Source organism: Pristis pectinata, chromosome 7 (assembly GCF_009764475.1).
Source record: "Pristis pectinata isolate sPriPec2 chromosome 7, sPriPec2.1.pri, whole genome shotgun sequence".
NCBI lineage: Eukaryota > Metazoa > Chordata > Chondrichthyes > Rhinopristiformes > Pristidae > Pristis > Pristis pectinata.
In genome coordinates this window covers 51,798,174-51,820,271 of record NC_067411.1, presented here as the reverse complement: position 1 = coordinate 51,820,271, position 22,098 = coordinate 51,798,174, and the positions used below count along the sequence as shown (strand labels likewise).

Genomic DNA, 22,098 nt, shown 5'->3' with positions numbered 1-22,098 from the left:
TGGCATGCATAGTTACATGAGCTGATCCTGTACTTTATACTATGGTCAAAATCACCACCACTGCATGGAAGTCACAACCTGATGCAGTTAAGGTGGTGCATTATACCTTCAGGGTTTTGGATACTGTATTCCTTTTCATAACATGTGGGAGTCATTATGGAAACTAATTTTTGAAATTTCATTCACCTGAGTTAGATGAGAATGTGGAAATTGGTCATTGTGGAACATGTGCTGCAAAATTCCATGAAAAAATTTTAATGGAATTAATTATAAGGAACATTAAGCAGGCCCTATGGCCCACAATGTCCATGCCAACAAAGTAGGAATCTTCTGCTTGTTGGATAAGTATGTACAATAGAACTTATAAACAGTACCCTTTATAAAATATGCCATTTGCATGTATTATCCACAATCCACAAACTCATCAGCATAGTAAAAATCTGGAAGTTATTCTCTGAGTAGGATTAAGCATCAATTGATGGTTGCTGAAAAGGATTGGATAGATGTAGATGGTTTCTGAGTAGACCAACTACTTCTGTTCCACAACTATGAATTGTCACTAAAACGAACAACTTTTCTTTGACTCAGAAACTGCACTAAAATAACTTGCTCCATTCTGGTTAATGGCTTAAGGTTAATTTGGTAAGGAGGATGGCATGGGACTAGAGAGTGCTGAAAATGATCAGGCTGGTATTAAAGGTGACATTGAGATAGATAGTAAAGAACTTAGATTCTAGAATTCTCAACCTTCTCAGTACTGCTGATGAATTGTTTAATAAATTGGCCATCTATGAATTGCAGTCAGTTACACCAATCCCATGGATAGCCATTATGTACAGGTTGCACTGTATCACCAACCAGTAAAGGCATGGCCTTGTCCTCAGAATAAAGTTAGGATATACAGTTTCAAAGCCACTTTGTTAAAAAGACATTTAAGTTCATCTTGAGCAAAATAGTGCTGCTTGTACTTGCCAAGAAGTCATCCTGGGTGTTATTAATAGATAAATAACTTTTTAATCATGTGCCAATATTTTATATTTGCACCCAACAGAAGAATGTTTCCAACTCAAAGACTAATTTGAAATAAATGGAAGGATATCCCTGGACTTGTAATTGAATTAATTTATGAAAATGCAATATTTCCTTCAATGTTGATTCCTGTATAATATTTGTGAACACTGCTCAGTTTCATATTTTAACTAGCAACATAGCATTTTCCCAAGCCCTTGGGGTGTAAACCTTGCTTTAGTACACATTTGTAAATTTCTTGCAAGTATAGTTAAGTAGAAACAATGACCTGAACAAACATAACATTGAATGTGACAAAATGCAAATACATTCCCTCAGGAGCTTGTCATCAAGAATTAAATGCAGGCTTTAAAGCTTGAATAGCACAGCAGGGGACTAAGGAGGGAGGAAATATTCTCTTCTGTAATGGATGCTCTTTTATTATCTGCATTTTTGTACATGTTAAAGGTACTCAATATGTTGACGTAGTTCTGATGCATTCTGCTGTTTCTTTTTCTGTTCATGTTCTTGGTTCTGTGGCATTCACAGGGTTGAACCTGTCCCAGCATTTGTTACTTAGTCTCTAGCCCATTTTTGATTAATTAAATCAAGCTGAAAATTCCTGTGAAAGCTGGAGGAAGAGATGGGCTGCCTGCCAAAGCTGAAGTGGTGACACTCTGTTCCAGACAGGTCACCAAACCTCTTCCCCACAAGAAACAGCATTCTCTTCATATGCCTCAGCATGATAAACTACCTATTCATCAAAATGAGGACAATAGAGCCATTTGCATCTCCTGATATTAATCAGATTCAATAGCAATACTTGAGGAACTTCTTAGCATTGCATAAAAAACAGGTGTAAACATAAAGTTGCAATTTTGAACTCACTGCAGTTTGGGCATCAATGCTGTGCAGTACATTTTCAGATGTCTGAGTGAAATTGGAACATTTTTGTTTTCAAATTGCAATCATCTTCAGTTTTTAGTATCCTGGTTGCAAAAAGCTCTTTGTGGTTTAATTACGCCAAACAAAAATGAAGAAAAGCATTAAAATATTACTTGGTGTCCACATCCTGTGATTATTTTTTTTAAATTTCACTTCTCATTCACATAGTTTACAACTGGAACACAAGTCAGTTCATCTATTGACTTTGGCCCATCCCCATCTCCCCAGATAGTGGGAAATGGTGACTCTGTGGAATGAACACTGGGGAAATGGTGACTCGGCAACAAGACAGGAAATGAGACTGCTAGTTCTTGATGCTAGAATATGGAAAGGGAGAAATGCTTAATTCCAACTTATTTCCGAACTCCCCCTCTCATACACCTGGATGATCTTTCGCAAGGCTCAGTTTTCTGGACAAGAAGTGATCGTAGTGTGATTAGTTTACAAATGTGCATTTGATTTGGTGACTTAATTACAACTGTACAAACAATGTTGATTTAAGCTTCTTGAATCAAGTGCATGTCAGCTACAAAATACAAATTTTGAAACAATGTCCACTATTTAAGGTCTGAAACTTCTGAGCTGAGTGTTTTTGTACTGGCTTTCCAGCACATCTACTTAAAGTCATTAATTCTTAAGTTATCTTCACTTAAATAATAATAAGCAAGTTATTTCCATGCATATTTATTTGCAGAAAATGGGGTTGCAACTTCAGGTGTTCTATGCTTATTGGTTGTAATTTCTTCATAGGGAGCTTTATTGAGTAGTCAGAAGTTCATGCAATTAACAAAAACAACCCCAGTGCTTATAAAACATTGCTTTCCTGGCCAGGGTGGCAAGCTCAAAGTGTATCAAACCAGTATATCTGCCAGGGCAGACAATTTTCAGTATATTTTTAATATTTTATACTAGTTTTATTAAAACCAATATGAAAAATCATCTTGAGATAAAAATGGTTGCAAGGCTTAAACACAAGATAACTTTGAACAACTGTAGAAAGTGCATAAAGGCCTTGGAGAGGGTACAGAGGAGATCTGCTAGGAAGGTTACTGGTATGTGATGTTTGCCTTTCACAGAATAGTCTGGTGACCTGAGCCATATCCAATGGGATCTGACTATATATTCAGCTTCATTTTGGGTCATACAGCAAATAAATTATATACTTAAGCAGACCCCTACTGTGGAGAGACTGGAAAAGCTGGGATTGTTTTCCATTGAGCAAAGAAGGTTAAGGAACTAATAAAGGTGTTCAGAATTTTAAAGTTCTTTGAGAGCATATATCAAAGTGTTTCCAGAGGCAGAAGAATTGGAACCAGAGGACAGAATTAAGGTTATTGGAGATGTGGAGAACCAGATAAATGGGAAAAAAATAGTGAGTTCATGGGAATAACAGCTGTCACAGATGTGATAGGCTGAATGGCTTCCTTTTGGGCTGCATCATTCTAATAATTCTTTGGTTTTAACTTCTACCAAGTTCCAGATGAGCAAGTTATCCTACTTAGAGAGACAGTGAGGGAAGCTGGTGCATGAAACAAAAATCCATATTATCATTTCTGTGTTTTAGTTTAAGCAAATTTCCAGTAAAAGCTTTAAACTTTACCCAACCTATGACTTATGAATGCTTAATATTGACATTGAATGTCCAAAATAGAAATGATTCTTTCTCTAATAATTAAATTCCTCTTTATCACAGCAGAAGATCACAAAGTATAAAAATGATAACATTAAATTGTAAATGTGATCAATAATTATTTGTCTTGATCCTCAAGGCAGAGTTTCCACTGGAAATTCCTTTGAGGCAGCTATTCTACTGTACAAGGTCCAAGGTGGCACACGTAGTAGGAGACTAACCAGAGGACATGGATTTAAGATAATTGCAGATATTTCCATAGGTAACTTCCCTTTGCAAGCTCCTACCACAGTGGAGAGTGAGAATATGGAGAAAGTTAAGTCCATGAGTGAAGGAGGCTGGGGTAATGAAGGATTGTGTAAAGAGGTAAGGAAAAACATGGGAGGTCATTGGGATGGGTGGTTGGCAAGAAGATCAGGAAACAAATCTGTCTGGAAGATGATTAGCAAGGTGGTCAGCTGGGGAGTTGGCAGGAGAAATGGGAGTAGGAGAGAAGAATCAGAACAGTTACCAGGTGGGAAGAATGATAATGGGGTGGGATGTTGAGGAGAAGACAAAGGGGACTAGAGGGCTTCTGCAACTGGGAGAAGAACAATCATTAAGAGCAAAAACTTAAAAGAAGGACCAACTTGAAAGAAGATGGCTATCTCAGACTCACTAGCAGTTACCCACATAAGGTCAGGCTGAGATAATACTGAGGCAGATCTCACCTCTCCAGTTCATGCCCACTTCAGCTTGTATGTCACGAGTGGTACAACTTTGCACAAATGCTGTCATATCAAACTTTGAACGCTGTTTCACTGCTAAACTCTGACATCCACTCGCTCAATCATCTTCACGGCCATCTCCTCTTTGATTGCCTCTTCATTCATGTCAATGATTTTCTCTTCCTTCCCACCTCCATCCACTCACTGACTTATCTTCAGTGATCTCAACTATTGGCAGTGATGAGGAAAGACCTGAGTTTTGTTGTGTGAAGTCTATTTTACTGCATACAACACCTTGGCCCCAGGATCCACACATTTACAGTAGCATGCTACTGGTACACAAGCTTGTGTTTTGGAAGAAATTCAATCATGTAGCACACAAAAAAAGTGTGCTATTTCAGGCTACATTTGAACTGCTATTCATATTTTGACCTCTTCAAAGGGGTGTATGAAAAGACTCTTAGCAAAATATTCTCTGCTTTCCCCAGGAAACTTTAACTATGAATTAAAAGAAAGTAAACAAAAATATAAGTCTGCTTCAGGAAAAAGTGTCAGATGATCCTCTTGTATATCTTCATCTGGATGCCGTGCAGTGCTTTTTCTTATTTTACCTCCTGATCTCAATGCCATAGTGTAAATTCTTAAGCGAGGAGAGGGATGAAACAAACTGAGATGCATAAAGGTGGAGAAAGTGTCAGAGGAGAAGGGTGATAGACAAAGGTGGGGATCTGCTGGTGAGAGCCACACAACTGCTGTGCCAGTCTGAGTGTGACTAATAGTGGGAGGTTTATGAAGGTTTCATTATGGGGGCAAAGTGTCATTCCTCTCAACCATAAGTGATTATGATGTCAAAGCAATAATGCATAATCCAAAGGGTTGCAAGGAGCTTGTTCACAAGAGAATGGAATTTCTGGAGAGAGAGATGCAGAATTTTGAGAGATTGCTGATACATTGATAGTCTTTGGGGGCAGTACTGGGTGGGAAGAGTTGAAAGGGAAGGAGATTGGCAGTGAGGAGAAAATAAGATAAGGCAGATGGAGTTGCTGCTGGAAAGGATACAACAATGTGTGCCTTATTTGGCAGGAAAGTCAGAGGGAAGCTGAAGGTCAATTTGAGAGAGAAGCAAACAGATTTAACAAATGGGATGTGGATGCCCTTGACCAGAAAATTCATTCTTATAGATTGTGCAGAGAGGCCATGGTGATAGGAAAGGGGTCCAGGGAGAATGAAGAGAAAAGTACAAATGAGGATGAAAAGTATGGGAATGGAACTGGCAGGTTTTGCTCAGCAGTCGAAATGGATGGGCACTAATATACACAGAGAAAAGTTTGGTTGTGTATAATTTATTAGGAAAAGTGTAACCTGGAGAAAATAGGAGGGAGTTCAAGGTTCAAGTCAGAGATCCTGCACAGTCTCCCAGAGAACCACATGTGCAAGCTTTTCAGCAACAGCTAAAAGCCTATACTGCACATGAAAATTAGAAAGAGTAAGATCGGTAACATCTGTTTCAATATCGATGTTTATGTTCAAAACTATATCAACAGGTAGTCAGAAATATAAAGTAATTGAATATAAGATAATGTTGTAATGACCAGAGCTGGAGCTGAAGTTCTCTGGAGACATGTTTTGTTTCTCAGCACAAACCCTCAAATTAGCCAAACCAGCCCAAAAGATAAAGGGATTTTGAGCACAAATTGCTAATTGAGATTTCCTGATTCTTTTGCATTGGTTTTTAAAATGTTGACTTTGAATCAGCCCCTTGCTCAGATTGAGTGAATTGTCATGGGTCCTTTTGTGAGCCTTTCAGGAGGCTGTTAAAATTAATGTTTCTTTTAGGTGCAAGGGACTAAAAGATACTTTCAAATAGCTTTTAAATATTTAATTCACTAAGAAACTGAAGACTATGCACCAATGTAACTATTAAATGGTTGTATAGTTTTTCAGAAAGTCACTTTCAGTTATTTAAACTCAGGTTATTAATGTATTAATTTTTCAGGATGTGGGTGTTACTGGCAAGGCCAGACTTTATAGCTCATCCATAATTGTCCTTGAGAAGATGATGATGATCTGGCATCTTGAATGACTAGAGTCCTTCTGCTAAAGATCCTCCCATGATGCAGTTGGGGAGGGCTGTTCCTGGATTTAGGCTCAGCAATGATGATATTTCCAAGTCAGGGCAGTGTGCTACTTGAAAGCAAACCTGCAGGTGGTGGTCTTCCCCTGCATCTACTGCTCTCATTCTTTTTGGTGGAGTTCATGAGTTTGGGAAGTACTGTTGGAGTTATTTGGGTGTGAAATGCAGTACAGTTTATGGATGGAAAAAAGTGTAGCCACCGTGCACTAGTGGTAGACAATATCAATATTTAGGGTGGTTGATGGTGTGTCAATCAAGTGGACTGCTTTCATAGTCATACAGCACACAACAGGCCCTTCAGCCCACTGCATCTGTGCCGACCAACAACCACCTAATTACACTAATCCTATATTAATCACTCATTTTGTTCTCCCTATATTCTCATCAACTCCCTGGATTCTATCACTCGTGTATACACTTGGGGCAATTTACAGTAGCCAATTCACCTATCAACTCATGTCTTTGGAATGTCATAGGAAACCGGAGCAGCGGGAGAAAACTCGTGGTCATAGGGAAAATATGCAAATTCCATATAGACGGCACCTTGGAAGGTGATGAGATTCTTGAGAGTTGGAGATTGGTATTGTTTTTTTTTATTGTCACTTGTACCAAGGTACAGTGAAAAACTTGTCTTGCATACCGTTTGTACAGATCAATTCATTACACAGTGCATTGAGGTAGTGCAGGTTAAAAATAATAACAGGATACAGAGTAAAGTGTCACAGCTACAGGGAAATGCATTGCAGGTAGACAATAAGGTGCAAGGTGATAAGGTAGATTGTGAGGTCAAGAGTCCATCTTATCATATAAGGGAACCATTCAATAGTCTTATCACAGTGGGATAGAAGCTGTCCTTGAGCCTGGTGGTATGTGCCCTCAGGCTCCTGTATCTTCTGCCTGATGGGAGAGGAGAGAAGAGAGAATGACCAGGGGGGTGCGGTCTTTGATTATAGTGGCTGCTTCACCAAGGCAGTGAGAGGTATAGACAGAGTCCATGGAGGGGAGGCTGATTTCCATGATGTGTTGGGCTGTGTCCATAACTCTTTGCAGTTTTTTACGGTGTTGGGCAGAGCAGTTGCCATATCAAGCCGTGATGCATCCAGATAGGATGCTTTCTATGGTGCGTCGATAAAAGTTGGTGAGTGTCAAAGGGGACGTGCCAAATTTCTTTAGCCTCCTGAGGAAGTAGAGGTGCTGGTGAGCTTTTTTGGCCATGGCATCTAAGTGGTTAGACCAGGGCAGGCTGTTCATGATGTTGGTCCATCCATGATTTTGGTTAATGTTGACACCCATGAAAGTAATGATTGGGGAATTGATGATGTCATTGAATATCAAGGGTAGGTGGTTAGAATCTCTCTTTTTGGAGAAGGCCTTTGCCTGGGCCTTTTGTGGCAGATGTACTACATTCTGATGCCTGGATGTTGTCAAGGTCTTGCTGCATGCAAGGATGGACTGTTTTATTTGCTGAGGAGTTGAAAATGGAACTGAACCTTGTGCAATCATTAGTGACCATCCCCAGTTCTGACCTTATGAAGGAATGAAGTATTTGAAGAAGAAGCTGAAGATGGTTGGGCCCTGGATCACTATCCCAAGGAATTCCTGCAGTGATGGAAAAACAGAAAATGCTGAAAACACTCAATGGGTCAGACAACATCTGTGGAAAGAGAAACAGAATCAAGGATCCTTGCATGCATGGGCTGCACATCACAGCCTTGGGCAATCAAAGGGAGGATGTTCTTGTCGCCCAATAGCCATATGCGTTTGTTGCTATCATAGATATTTTCTCATTGTGTATTTTCATTTATACGGAGAAGTGATTTAACAAAGAGATTAACTATATATGAATTTATGTTGAACACAATACAAAAGCCATGATGATAAAACCCTTGTTAATTAATTAATGGCATTACTTGTAGTATGGATATATTAAATAATTGTCTTTACTAGTTAATTGCTCACCTAGATATTTAAAAATGGCTTGATCACCTTGAATTTCACACTTCAATACGATAGTGTATTAAATTAGAATAACATTTGTTGCCAAGGTCTATGTATGGAGAAAAATTAGGTGATTTGTACATGATATATCTTTTTCTGTTCACCACTAGCAGGCAGAAGTAAGGTAGTTAAACTGCTTGCTCTGCGTGAACAGTCCAAGGGCAGACAGGCGCCTTGCACCTTGACCACCTATTATGAAGCTCTTTGCTGCAATGTCATGTGAAAGCGAGTTAATTGGGTGAAGCTGTAGAGCATGTTAGGGGCATGGTAAAGGGTTGCTCACTGACAGTTGAGTGTCAGTGAGAGCCATTCAAGTGTGGCTGAGGAGACAGAGGCCTGTCACAAACTTCATGTGGACTACAACGCTGTTAGAGAGCTGAAATGTGGTTTTGTGTCAGAATTTAGCCTTATTGCATGCAGACACCTCAGCTTTCACACTGTATGTGTCAACTCTTGTTACCTTATTTCTTTTGCTCAGTGTTCCTGCATTTAAATTATTGGACAAAGCATTTCAATGTTAGGTATAAAGCAAGGTATGAGATCACAAGTGGATTATGGATGTACTTATATGTGGAAAATAAACAATTTCTCCACTTTTATTTGTTACTTTTAAAAGTTGGAAATTAGTCATCAATTCATAACATGAGACAATGAATAAATTCTTAAAATTATGTCAATCAGAGTAGAATACAGTTAAGCATTTCCCTTGAATTCAGTTATTTAATTGAACTATTCCATTGTTAAGTTTGAAGAGATCAGTGGCTATTCTTTACTTTTCTGCCACAGCTATCTTTATTGGTATATATTTTCTGTCTGGAAATATATCGTGATATTTTAGATAAACATATTGAAGAGAAGGAGAACCAAGCCTCATTCTTAAGTATCAAAAAGTTTGATACAGACCAAAAAAACTCAACAAATTGTGGGGTTATGTGACTTACAATACTAATATCGCTTGTTTCATTATTTAAACTGATCTGAAGTGGCAATTTCTATCTGTTAAGACTGCTAACTCCTGACAATATAAGAATCTAGAAATAAAACAATTTCTAATGGCACCAAATTAATTCACAAGGCAGAACTTAAAATATTTCAGTGGAGGAAGTGCTGACAATCTGAGTGCCAGACAGTGAAATCTTCCAGCAAATGTAGCTCAGCATTCCTGCAGGCAATGGAAATCTTCAGTAATAGTTTTTATTTTATTCAACATTTGAATAATTTTACAAAACTCTCTTTAAGGGAAAAGATTGTGGTGAGGAAACAAATGTTTTTGATCAGGGAATTCCAGAACCCCGTAGTCGGGTGATTGACACCACTGAATTAGTGAAAACTGTAGACACCTTCCTCTTACTATTTTCCATTTCGAGATAGAAGAAATATTTCACAATTCCACAATTCGTTATTAGGTATCCCATTGTTGGTAAAGTAGGAAATAAGTATGAGCTTTTGGAAAAAAAAACTCTTTGAATTTTGTTCAGTTAAGTAACTACAAAAAAGCTGTAAAAACCAAATTAAATACCTACATGAAAAAGACTTAAAAGAATCATATATCTAATAACAATTTAATGAACTAGGAAGTAATACACCAATTCAGTGTTTACTAAGTCTAACAATATAAAAGGACTGTTGAACAAAGCAGCATTTGAAACTGAAGCACAGGCAGCTAATTGTAAGATAAGATAGCTGGAAGACTCGCCATCATTGAAGATGGAGAAACCTTACAATTCAATTTGCAGTGAAGTTTGACACATTCTAAGTTCAGGCACACTTGCATTAGTCTACAGACAACTCCAACTGAACATGTTTTAATTATGTTTGTGGTGATAAACATTTTGTCTGAATATAATCCACCCTTTGTTGTTTTGGAAACATTACAGAGAGTTCTCATCTGGTAAAGGAAGATTTGTTGGGAAACAAATCTATTCCAGTCAGATTGGAAGACCTAGACATTCTGTCTTGTAATGCAATGGTTTCATGTAACAAGTATTCATTTCTGGATATTGGATCCAGATCCACCCTATTTATATGAACACAGACATGAACACTGTACTTAATATGTGCAAAATACCGCAGCACACATGAGGCCCAAGAATGATATCAAAATATGTCACAAGTAGAGGCATTTACCCTAAAGATGGGTAGACTCCCCATGCAGACCAGGTTTACAACATACTGACATGGTGCACTGCTGGTAGTGCAACTGTTGCACAGCTCCAGCAACCTAGATTCAATTCTAATCTCTAATGCTGTCTACATGGTGTTTGCATGTTCAGCCTGTGTCTGCATAGGTGCTCTGGATTCCTCTCATGTCCTAAAAATGTGCTGATTAGTATGTTAAATGACTGCTGTAAATTCATGCTAGTATAAGAGTCTGGTGGTAGAATCAGGGGTTGTTAATGGGCATATGCAAGTGAAGAACTTACAAGAAAATGAATGGGGGAAGGGGATTGATGGGATTGTTCTAAGAGCCGACATAGACTCGATGGGTCAAATGGACTTCTATATCACAAAGGAAGTTTATTTCAGTTCCTAAATAGCGTATCCTTATGTATTTAGTATTCATACTTGGTAATTGAGAGAGAAATCTTACAGTGAAGCATTTAGTGAAAGCTTTATTTTAATAGATTGAATCAGGTTCAGTTCAGGATTCATCTGGCTAGCAGATGATAGTGATCCTCCCTGTAATATGTAAACCAATAAATTTATTTCTGCCATTGTGTAACAAATAATCATATCTCAAATATATTAACTCTTATTTGAAGTTATGTTTTGCTTTCCATTGAAAAATGTAGGCCATAGAAACAGAAGATTTAGAACATAAATGGAGGCCATTCAGCTCATCATATCTGCTCTGGTTGAAAAATGCTGCCCAATCTAATACCACCTTCTAACATTCAATTTGCAGGTCTGTGGGTCACGATTTTTCAAATGCATGCCCAAATGCTGTTTAAATGTGATGAGGTATCTGTTCCTTTCAAACAGTAATTTCCAGACCCAACAATCCTTTTTCCCATCTCCCCACTAATCTTTCTATTAGTTGCTTCATTCTCCCTAGATTTTGGCCCCATTGTTAAGCAAAACAGGTCCTTTTAGACTGGAAAAGAAATAAAACTACAGATGTTTTCTTTCACTATCTGGGTAGCTCATAATTTTATACATCTCGGTTAAAGTATTTCCTTTCGTCCATCTCTGAAAGCACCCCAGCATGTCCAATCTTTCATGTAATGTGGTGACCAAAGCTATATTCAACTGTTGCCTTACTTACTGTTGCATACAGTTGTAGCATAACTCCCTGCTCTTCTGTTCTTTACCGCAGCTAATAAAAGAAGCCATCTGTATGGCTTTTCAACTACCTTATTGACTTGACCTAACTTTAAGGATCTGTGAACAGACACCTTAAGAAACCTTTGTTTCTCCACATCACTCAATTAGTGTCATTTCCTTGCCTAATTGCACCTTCCTAAATGTACATTTCTGGATTAAATTCCATGTGCCATTTTTCTGCCCAACTGACCAGACCATCTATATCTTCCTGCAGTCTAAAGCATTTCTCCTCACTGTCAACCACAAAGCCAATTTTTGTATCGGTATCTTTCAAATAATTAATAGTGAATTATATGTCATAACACTTAAATTAGTTTAATGTGTTTATTAAAGTCTGATATCTATGTTCTTTGTATTATAATTTCATTTATTGCTGAATCATTTATGTGCAAGCTTTATAAAATGATTATCAGTAAGAACTTTTGTTTGGAATCATTTTCAAATGTCAGATTGATTTATGTGTTAATTATATGGTCAATATTTAATTTATTAATTGTATTGTTAAGTTATAAGTTCCTTTCTTAAAAGTGAAGATCAATTTCTGTTGAATTTAACATAATTTCATACTTGTAACATACTATTAAAATATCTCCATTAATAATAACCCTGTAACAGAAATAAGTAGTATCTTTGTTCATGTTGTCTATCACTGTTGTGTGTAGAGAATATTAAATTACACCTAGAATCAGCTGAAGTAAAGATAATTCTTAATGACAAAATTCTTCAAAATTAAAGTATAATTAACATTGTTTCTAAATTACATAGTGATGCCATGATTTATGATATTAAAAAAAATCCAGAGTTTTCCTAAAACAGGCCAATTGCCAGAGATTTCATAGTTGTTACCACTTGTGTAACAGTATAAATATTTCAGCATTCAACAATTCACAACACAGATTGATTTTCTCGCTGTATGGAACATGTCTTGCAGTCACTCTTTAAGCCAGGACCATATTTATTCAATTTACACATCACCTACAGGTGACCCCCATGTTACGGCCGTTTGGGTTACAGAATTCACAAATCACTACCCAGAAGTTTGAGATACCAAATAAAGTTTACTCTCGTGGAATTTATGTGAGAAAAAGTAAATATATCAACACAAATTTCTTTTTCAACTCGCATTTCTAGACAAATGCACAGATGAAGCAGCTTTACGTTACGGAAAATCATGATACAGACCATTTTCTAGGAAGGCAACTCCTCCTCAGAACAATGGGGTCACCTGTGCAGTCATTTAAACTATTTCCAGTGGGGAACAGGAAATTCAGGCAGAACCTGTGATCAGTTCTAGTGCTCAGAATGACTTTATTTATTTTCAGCAACTGGGCATTACTGGTAAGGCCAGCATTTATTCCCCACACCTAGTTGCCCTTGTGAAGGTATGTTAAGTTGCTTTCTTAAACCACTGCAGGTCTTTTGGTAGAAGTGCTACCACTGTGCTGTTAGGGAGTTCCTGGATTTAGACCCACCAATGATGAGGGAATCGGAATGTCAGGATGGTGTGTACCTTTGAAAATCAAAAAAAGTGTAGATGCTGGAAATCTGAAACAAAAACAGAAAATGCTGGAAAAACGCAGCATGTCCAAGGCAGCATCTGTGGAAAGAGAAACAATCAACGGCTTGTTCTGTGACCCTTCATCAGAACTGGGAAAGATGAACCTGCATGTGGTGGTCTTCCCATGTGCCTGAAACCCTTGTTCTTCTGAGTGAAAGAGGTTGCAGTTTTGGGAGGTCATGTCGGAACGGCCTAGGCCAGTAATTACAGTGTGAATTGTAGACTATACACACTGCAGCTACTATGGATTTGTGGTGGAGAGAATGAATGATTAGGGTGGATGGGGTACTGATCAAGCAAGCTGCTTTGTTCAAGATGGTGCCCGAAACATTGAGTTGTTGGAACTGTAGTTATCCATGTAAATCTTGGGTATGATATGTAGGAATTGTAGAAAATTCAACATTTTAAAATTTGAAATCTTACATGGTCTATTTAAAGTTCTACAAATTAATGGTATTTTGTTGAATGCAAAAAATAGTGAAATATTTACAAAGTTTTGGCATTGAGTTGAATAGAGCACAGAAATAAGCCCTTAAGCCCACAGGATCTGTACTGATCAGTAAGCACCCAATTATACTGATCTCATTTTTTCCCCTCACATCTCCAAGACCCTGCCCGATTCTCCTGCCACCCATTTACACTATAGCAATTTACAATAATGAGTTAACCTATCAACCAGCACATCTTTGGGAAGTGGGAGGAAACCTGAGCACCTGGGGAAACCCAGGTGAGTGTGAAAATTCCACATTGGATACCAGGGTTCAGCATCAAACCAGGGTCGCTGGATATTTGAGACAATAGCTCTAACCACTGCACTGCTGTGCTGCCCTGGGCAAAGGATATTAACATTGTTTTCCACTTCTGAATGAGGAGACTGATTAGTAGTACACTGAAATCTTAATCATTTTGATTATAATTGTTGACTGAAATTCTTGAACATTTTTGTACTTGATAGCAAAGTTTATGTAAATAATGGATGGGTGATCAGAATAATTACTACCAACAAATATAGTCAATATGGTCTGTAGAAGTCCTTTACACCCTCTTCACTTCCCATGTCTCAGTCTCAGAGACACAGAAAGTGAAGAGGACAAAAAAAATTCCAGGTTTGAATTATCAAATGATTTAGGTTTATCATTCAGTGATTCAGACTCAAACTACCTTCTATAGCACATAAATATCTATGACATGCTTTTTATCAGAGTTTGTATTATTGTGCTTGTCAACAAAAGATACTGGCACAAAATTGACAACATTTTATCAGGAGATATGGTGTACAATTTCAGAGATGATGTAAAGTCTGATTTCCATTCTTTTGTAACTTGCTACAACAAAATAAGTTCAAAAAAGTGGCAAGTACAATTTTTAAAGGTGCTTACTTTTGTTTCTTAAACTTTAAAGTGCATGGAACTTTCAGCAATGCAATAAGAAGGAAAAGAATTATTTGAAGTGATTTTCCCACTCAAGTTATTTCAGAAAACAACTCCAAAAAATAAGTAACCCAAAGCCAAACCCAAATTATTTTTATTAATTATTTGCTCTAAAACTACTTGTGATACTTTTCTCTAGTTTAAATCTGGTTAATTCTCAGTACACATAATAATGTCAACTGGAAGCTCATTGATTTTATTGTGATGCAAAATCTCGTCAGGAAGACTTAAAGATATAATGTGAGTGTAAGCGCAGCAACAGTAGACAGAGATCTGAAAATGTGCTCTCAAGTTAGCAGTTCTTTTATTCAGTCTACTATCTTTCATTTAGCATGGTTTGAGCAAACATAGTTTTCCAGAGCCCACTAAAAATGGTTTTAGACACCAAATTGCACCATGTGGAAAATTACTATGGAATATTTTTGTAATCTAATTACTGAAAAAATATATGGCAATAATACGATATTCAAAAAGAATAATGATTTTTTTTGGTATGGAAATACATAGCTTGCAGAATTTTTGGTATAATTTTACAGGTGTTGAGAGATAACGCTGAAGATATTATAAAGCTTTTTTGTTCAGGCCAGATCCAGCATTTTGGAGGCAAACTTCCTGTACAAAGATTATGTAGATTGAAATTTAGTGCAGGCATGGTAGTGTAGCAGTTAGTATAATGCTATTACAACGCCAGTGACCCAGGTTCAATTCCGGCTGCCGTCTGTAAGGAGTTTATACATTCTCCCCATGACTGCGTGGGTTTCCTCCCACATTCCAAAGACGTACGTGTTAGGAAGTTGCAGGCATGCTACGTTGGCGCCCAAAGCGTGGTGACCCTTGCGGGCTGCACCTAGAACATTCTACGCAAAAGATGCATTTCACTGTGTGTTTCGATATACATGTGACTAATAAAGATATCTTATCTCACCTCGATGCAAAGTTTACAGAAGTTGTATTCTCTGGTAAAATCCTTGCCAGCGGACTAAAAACTTTCCTCCTTTACTCTGGGTAACACCTCCCACCTTTTTACATTGATACTTCCTGTTGTGGGAGGTTTCATTTTTCTATTAAAGAACCTCTAAAACTATTTTTAAATGATCTATTGATGACTAAAACACATCTTTTTCCCTATCCACAGATAATGCATTTTATTCAGTAACTCAAATCAGGATTGATTTTGTCTACACAGACATATTGAGAAGTCATTCCATAACTTATTTACATTAAACAATATTTCAGTTCTAAAAATTAGACCGAGAAACGGTTATTTTTCTCAGTACTTTTCCCAAGGGCCAATGTAACTTTGACAAAAGTTTAGCAGAAACTGAGTTTACATCAAAGTTTACAGCAGTGCAGACAGAGAAACTGTGTGGTAATTTACCCCTCATGCTTACTGTTTTTGGAGACTTTACTGAATTCATTGCAATGAAAATCCGTTGATATATTTCACCTCTTTCCTTCCCACCTTAAAATGTGATCCAATATGAACACGATTGTAATTTTTGCTGTAGTATATGGAATGTAAATTAAGAACTTTGATTGTCATGCACTGTTTATCGAATTATTAGTTTGTTTAGGATTCTGCAAATCTACTTTCTTTGCGATTTCTATTAACTTTATAGAAGTTCATCTAATAACAGTCCAATGCACAAAGATTTTTGGATACCCCTTTTACACCATCTATGTTCTTTTCCTTCAGTAGGGTGGTCAGATATATCAAGTCATCCTTATCACAATATTGCTGTAGTTTATTACTTGTTTCTCTAATCTTTTGTATGTTCCCCTCCCTGCACCCCACCCTTTCATGCAGTTAATGAGGACCCAGCTGAATCAACCATTTGCCTCCCATTCTGAAATGGTGTTGCCACACGAGAAGAATATCAGCCAGGACTTTGCACCCTTACAGGCCGAAATGGACACTTCATACAGCGTTCTGAGAGAGAGGTCAGGGAACAGCCGACCACAATCACATTCCTCAACCTACTCTCTTCGTGTTAGTTCAACCACTGGATCCTTGAGACCAGTGCAGAATGGCTTCTACAGTACATTTAGATAACAATTTGAAAATCTATTTTAATGCATGCCTGTATGCCTGAAGTAAACAACTCTTTTTCAATGGCAATCATAAGCAATCCTGTACTTATGTGTTAAAATAAGCTTCATTATTATTTGTTTGGTTTTAATTTTTTATTGAATAACTGTATTTTGAAATGCAAAAAAAAACACTTAAAGTAATTTTGCATAGGTTTAAAATCAATAAGCCATTTTAGTCTCTATCTATCAAAGTTTTTATACATGTCTGTTTTAAAGTGGGATACAGCACTTTAATAGGATCGCTAAAGCTATTTGAAGTGTATACCAATGATTCCTGTCATTTCATGGCAGCGCTGCCATGGTTCACTGAGCCCCCTCTTCGTTCTTGTCAACCAAACTGAAGACAAGCATTTAGTTGCAAACTTTAAGCAGGTTGTGCAGAGCCGAGAGGATGTGACTGGTTCTTCTCGACACAATAATGTCATTCCTGGTCAGTGTGAGAAGGTCAGATTGCCTTTCTCTGAGTTACATGATGATAGCATTGCCCAGCTGAATATACTGAGTTAACAGTTGGATCTAGTCCCTGCAGGCCTCCAACCTCAACCTTTTACCGGTCTGATGAAGAAAGGTGAAACAAATGTGCCTGGAGGACTGGAGATGACGTGTATGTGGTGCACAAGGTCAATGCCTGAATCAATGTCGTTATTGCAACTAATCCAATTAACATGTTTTCAAAGACTCTTTAAAGTAATTCCTTTAGCCTTAGTGGCAAAAGTGAAACAGGTTTATTAAACTGGAGCACTGTGGTTAAGATAATCTCACGGACCGTAAGTCCTGCTGCAGATGCTATGTAGCACTCCCAGATTTCACTGGCAGTCTGTTACCAAGTGTGATGTTTCACAGCAGAACAACCTGGTGTCATTCTCTCCATCCTGTATTACAGCATGCCCATATAGATTACTGTTCCTTTTTACTCAAGCAATGGAGTATGCCTCCTATTCCCTCTCGCCTGAGAGAAATGTACTGGAACACAAAGTTATACATGGGAGCAAACAAAAAAGGTGCATGGAGTAAATCAAGTAAGAAGAATGTAATATTTTTGTAATCCCTAGGTTGATTAACCTTCTTTCCATCAAACTATACCACCTGCAAAAAAAAAGGTCCAGTGTTAGAACAGGAGCAATTGCCCTGCATTTTCTGCTTTGTAGCACACAGAAGGAAAAAGCGCACGTCAGGCCAAGATGTCAGTGTGTTGACAGCAAGCCCCTGTGACATTTCAGCTCGAAAGAGCAAATGTCTTGCAACCAACTGGTCAAATATCAAATAATAGGTCAGGCAGGAAGAAGCTGAGTGGTAACCACGAGGCGATTTCTGGTAACATCTTTGACAAGCTTTTAGGTGCCTGTAATTTATGAAGTGATATTCAGTTGGTCACCAATATATTGTACCTTGTCTAATGTTTTCAATAAGTAAGTTTTTTAGTACTAGATAAAGCCTTTTTTCACTCAGATGTAAGCACTATTGTTACCAAATGTTTGATGAGGAATTTGCTTCAGTGAAAATAGAATTTTGGGCCAAGTTTTTTTTAAACTTGTTTATAAACTCTTTAAGTAGGTGTGGAGTAAGAATGTTTTTGCACAATCAGTACAGTAATTGATAGCAAAAATAAATTCGATTTGCATTTAGGACTATTTTTATCTTTACTCCCCTTAATATCTAGCCTATTACAATATTCATTAAAGTTATTGAAATAATGTGAAATTTATTTATGCAAAATATTTAAACCACCAAAAAATACCATCCTGTCTTGTGTTGCTGGAGCTCCCAAATAAATTATAGCTATTCTCTAAGTAATTCTGTGAATTCCTAGGTGGGGAGGGTGAGCTGTTTTGAAATGGGTGCTCAACATTTGGGATATCAGCAGCTTACTCAGCAAAGCCACTTTTCGGTTTGAAGCTTTGTTAATACTGAGCTGCAGGCAATAAATAGGGAAACCCTCTGCAATCCATTTCTTACTTGCAATGGAAAACTGGGCAGATGTAGCCACAGAAGGTTAACAGGAAAAGCTGGGGACAGGGTTGTGAAGGTGTGTGATGAGAATAGGCTGGCAGTAGGCCAGAAGATTGTTGGGAATGGAGGGTAACCCTGAAGTTCCTATGCTTTTAAAGCAAAAGGAATAGTGTATTTTTCAGACTTGTTGAACCTCACTTGATCACGGGTTTAGGCCATATTGATGGTCTGAGATCTGGCTACTTACAGGAGGCATCTCAAGGTACTGGAAAGGCACCACCAACAACTGTTTGTGCAAAATCCTCCAAAGCCACTGGCAAGATAATAGAACCAACATCAGTATTCTCTCCCAAGCCGACATCCCCAGCATTGGGGCCTAATTACACTTAGCCAGTTCTAACGGGCTGGCCACATCACTCACATGCACAACACCAGCCTCCTGAAACAGACACTCTTTCATGGCAAATAATTACCAGGTAGACAAAAGAAATGATTTGAGCCTGCTCTCAAAGTCTCCCTAAAAAGATGTAATATTACCACTGAATCATCGGAATACATGGCCTGTGATCACTGAAAGTGGGGAAGGAACAACTGAGATGGTACTTAGAACCCCAAGACTATTTATCGGGAGTGCAATGGAGGAAGGATCACACCATCACTGCCCACACACCCACCCCATCAAACATATCCTGCACTACCTGTGGCAGAATCTGCAAGTCCTACATTGACCTCATCAGCCAGCTCAAAACCCACAAAACTGGAGAGTTTGCAAGACATTCTTTACCCCAAGAGATAATAAAGACCAGACTTCACATTCCTGAGAACCAGTGATAGCTAAACTAGTTAAACTCTAGTAAACTTTGCAAACCCACCCCAATCCAATAGTATAATGCTCTTTAACAGTGAGGTAGCTTAAATCTTAAATCATAATCTAAATCATCTTTCACCAGGAGGATTGGTGGGAGTATTTTCCTGTCTTTGGTTGTAAGTAAGTTCAAAATCAGTTTACATCTGAATCTCCTATACAAAATGCTCACAGTTTTTCACTTTTCTTTGGCAAAGATCTTCCCAGCTGCAGGCACAAACTCATTGGTCCTGGAGATTTCAGCATTCAGAAGAGGAAATAAAAATGGAAGTCAAACTTTAATTAAAAATTTAGGAAGTTTCTGGCAAGCATGAAAAAGACATTTAAACTCATTAGCAACGTGTTACAAAGAGCAGAAGCATGGGACTAAGAGGTGGTGGGTCAGCTTGTACAATATGTGAGAACATAGCCATTTCCCCTCCTTCTCTCCGGTGCCTACATGATAGAGAAACTGTTCCAAAGCCCTTGAGCTTTGACAGGGCTGGCAAAGGACCTGGATGGATGCCTTTTGGCACTTCAGTCTGTATGTCTCAGATGTATAGGATCTGTGTATACATTTCCAAAAATGTAATGATACTGAGTTTATTATCAAACATTCAGATTTTAATCAGATGCTAAAGTTGAATCTATTGTACTGTTTTGTAAGCACCAAGGTTGTAAAATATAAAAAAGTTAGTCATTCCAACATTGGCTGTTAATCTTGATTCAAGATATATCCGGCGTTCTATCCATTCTAAGTAAAACACTTAGTAAAATTGATGTCTTATATGCGAGATCAGCAAACCTTCAGGAAAATAAAAGCCCAGTGCTAAGTCAATTGGAAAGTGCTGACAAATTGAAGGCTTTGTCAAAAGAATCTCATAATTGGATGAAGGTTATTTTGCACATCTCAATATGTACTCTCGATATGATTTTCATATCATAGTATTTTTGAATCTTCCCAAACTGGCAAATCTCCCATGGTATCATTAGAGGTGCTTATCTGATATTATACCATGGGATATTTGCTGTGTTTTTTGCTGTGTAATGAACAATAAGTTATTGGTATCATCAATTACTGTTGATTGAATGAATATATTAAGTTGTGCTTTGAGTACCACTGGAGCTTTAGTCATTAAGGATTGACTATTTGTGTGGAAACTACTATCAAATGTTTAATTAACAACCTTTTAATGTATTTGTGAAACTCTTCTAATTGTCCAGATTTCTTTAATTTTGAATTTCAAATGATTTTTCTGTTGCACTATTAATGTGCATTTTTAGTTCCATCAGAGATTATGAGCTATTGGAGATTTGGTGTAAGCAGTGAATTTCCCTATCTGTCCATCTGAAAAATGCCTGTGGTTCTTTTGGTATAAATAATAACAGAAGGAAATTCTTTTATCTTCTCCAAGGCCGTGCACTGTTTTGTGTGTTCATTGGATCATTGGTCTCTACACTAAGCCTGCACTAATGTTACTTTGATGAAATGCCAATATTCTTGCATTTGGGGATGCAGCACACCCATTGGATATCGAGATTGGGAACTTGCTGTGTGGGCACCCTATATCATCTTGCATTTTTGGCTAGGTGCAACTATGAAACAATATGTCAGCCTTTGAGATTTGTATCACTTTTATTCCCTAAAGTGGCAAACCAGTTTAACCTGTGTATATGTTGATAACCTATGCATGCACACCACTTCATCCAGTGTTGGTCATATAATCCCCTAATTGTATGAATCATCTAAAATTCTCCTCCCTCCCTCTGATGCAATAAAACTTGTGCGACAAACCCTTGCAAACTTTTGTTGGGAGCCATCTTTTTCACCATAATTAGTTGAAAGAAATTAGTTTTATTTGTAACTAGCATTTTAATCTTAAACTGCAGACTTAAATTAACTACATATTAATCCAAATCAAGTTCATTAAATTAAAACACTAGAAACTATCAAATTGTCATAAACAATAAGAATAAAACTGGATGAACCTGCTGGTTTTGACCTTTGGATTTCATTCACCATGACTCTGCAAATGGTGCTGAATGGGATAGATTGAGAATAGATCTAGCAACTCAAAACTGGACATCCACGAGGCACTGCAGTGATCAATGACAGCGGAACTGTATTCCACCACAATCTGTAACCTTGTGGCCTGGAATAGATCTCACTCTGCCATTACTATCAAGCTAGAGGTAAGAACCTAGTTCAGTGAGGGCAGGGCAAGCCAAGAGTAGCACTAGGCCTACCTAAAAAGTGAAATGGCAGCCTAGTGAAGCCACAACACAACATGGGCCTAAGAGGTACAAACAATCCAGTTATGAATGGTGGTGGTTAACTGAATAGTTAATAGGAGGAGATAGTTCCATGAAGATTCCAAAGCTTAACAATGCTGGAGCCCAGCTTACGAGTACAAAAGATAAACCAGTAGAATTTGGAACTACCTTTAGCCAGAACTACTAGTGGATGATCCATTTCAGC

The 22,098-nt window shown here is 37.8% G+C and overlaps 1 protein-coding gene across 4 annotated transcripts in view; it reads left to right on the top strand.

Moving 5' to 3' along the window:
* The window catches only part of LOC127572676 (coiled-coil domain-containing protein 171-like), a 497,458-nt gene extending 476,090 nt beyond the window's left edge, over positions 1–21,368 (top strand). For 3 of the 4 annotated variants that reach the window (XM_052020188.1, XM_052020186.1, XM_052020185.1), the window contains one exon: positions 16,542–21,368. In XM_052020188.1, the coding sequence (XP_051876148.1) occupies positions 16,542–16,787 (246 nt within the window). In that variant the 3' untranslated portion in view covers positions 16,788–21,368. The remainder of the gene's footprint in view (positions 1–16,541) is intronic. The other variant, XM_052020187.1, reaches the window with a different exon arrangement.
* Positions 21,369–22,098: the final 730 nt, after the last annotated feature.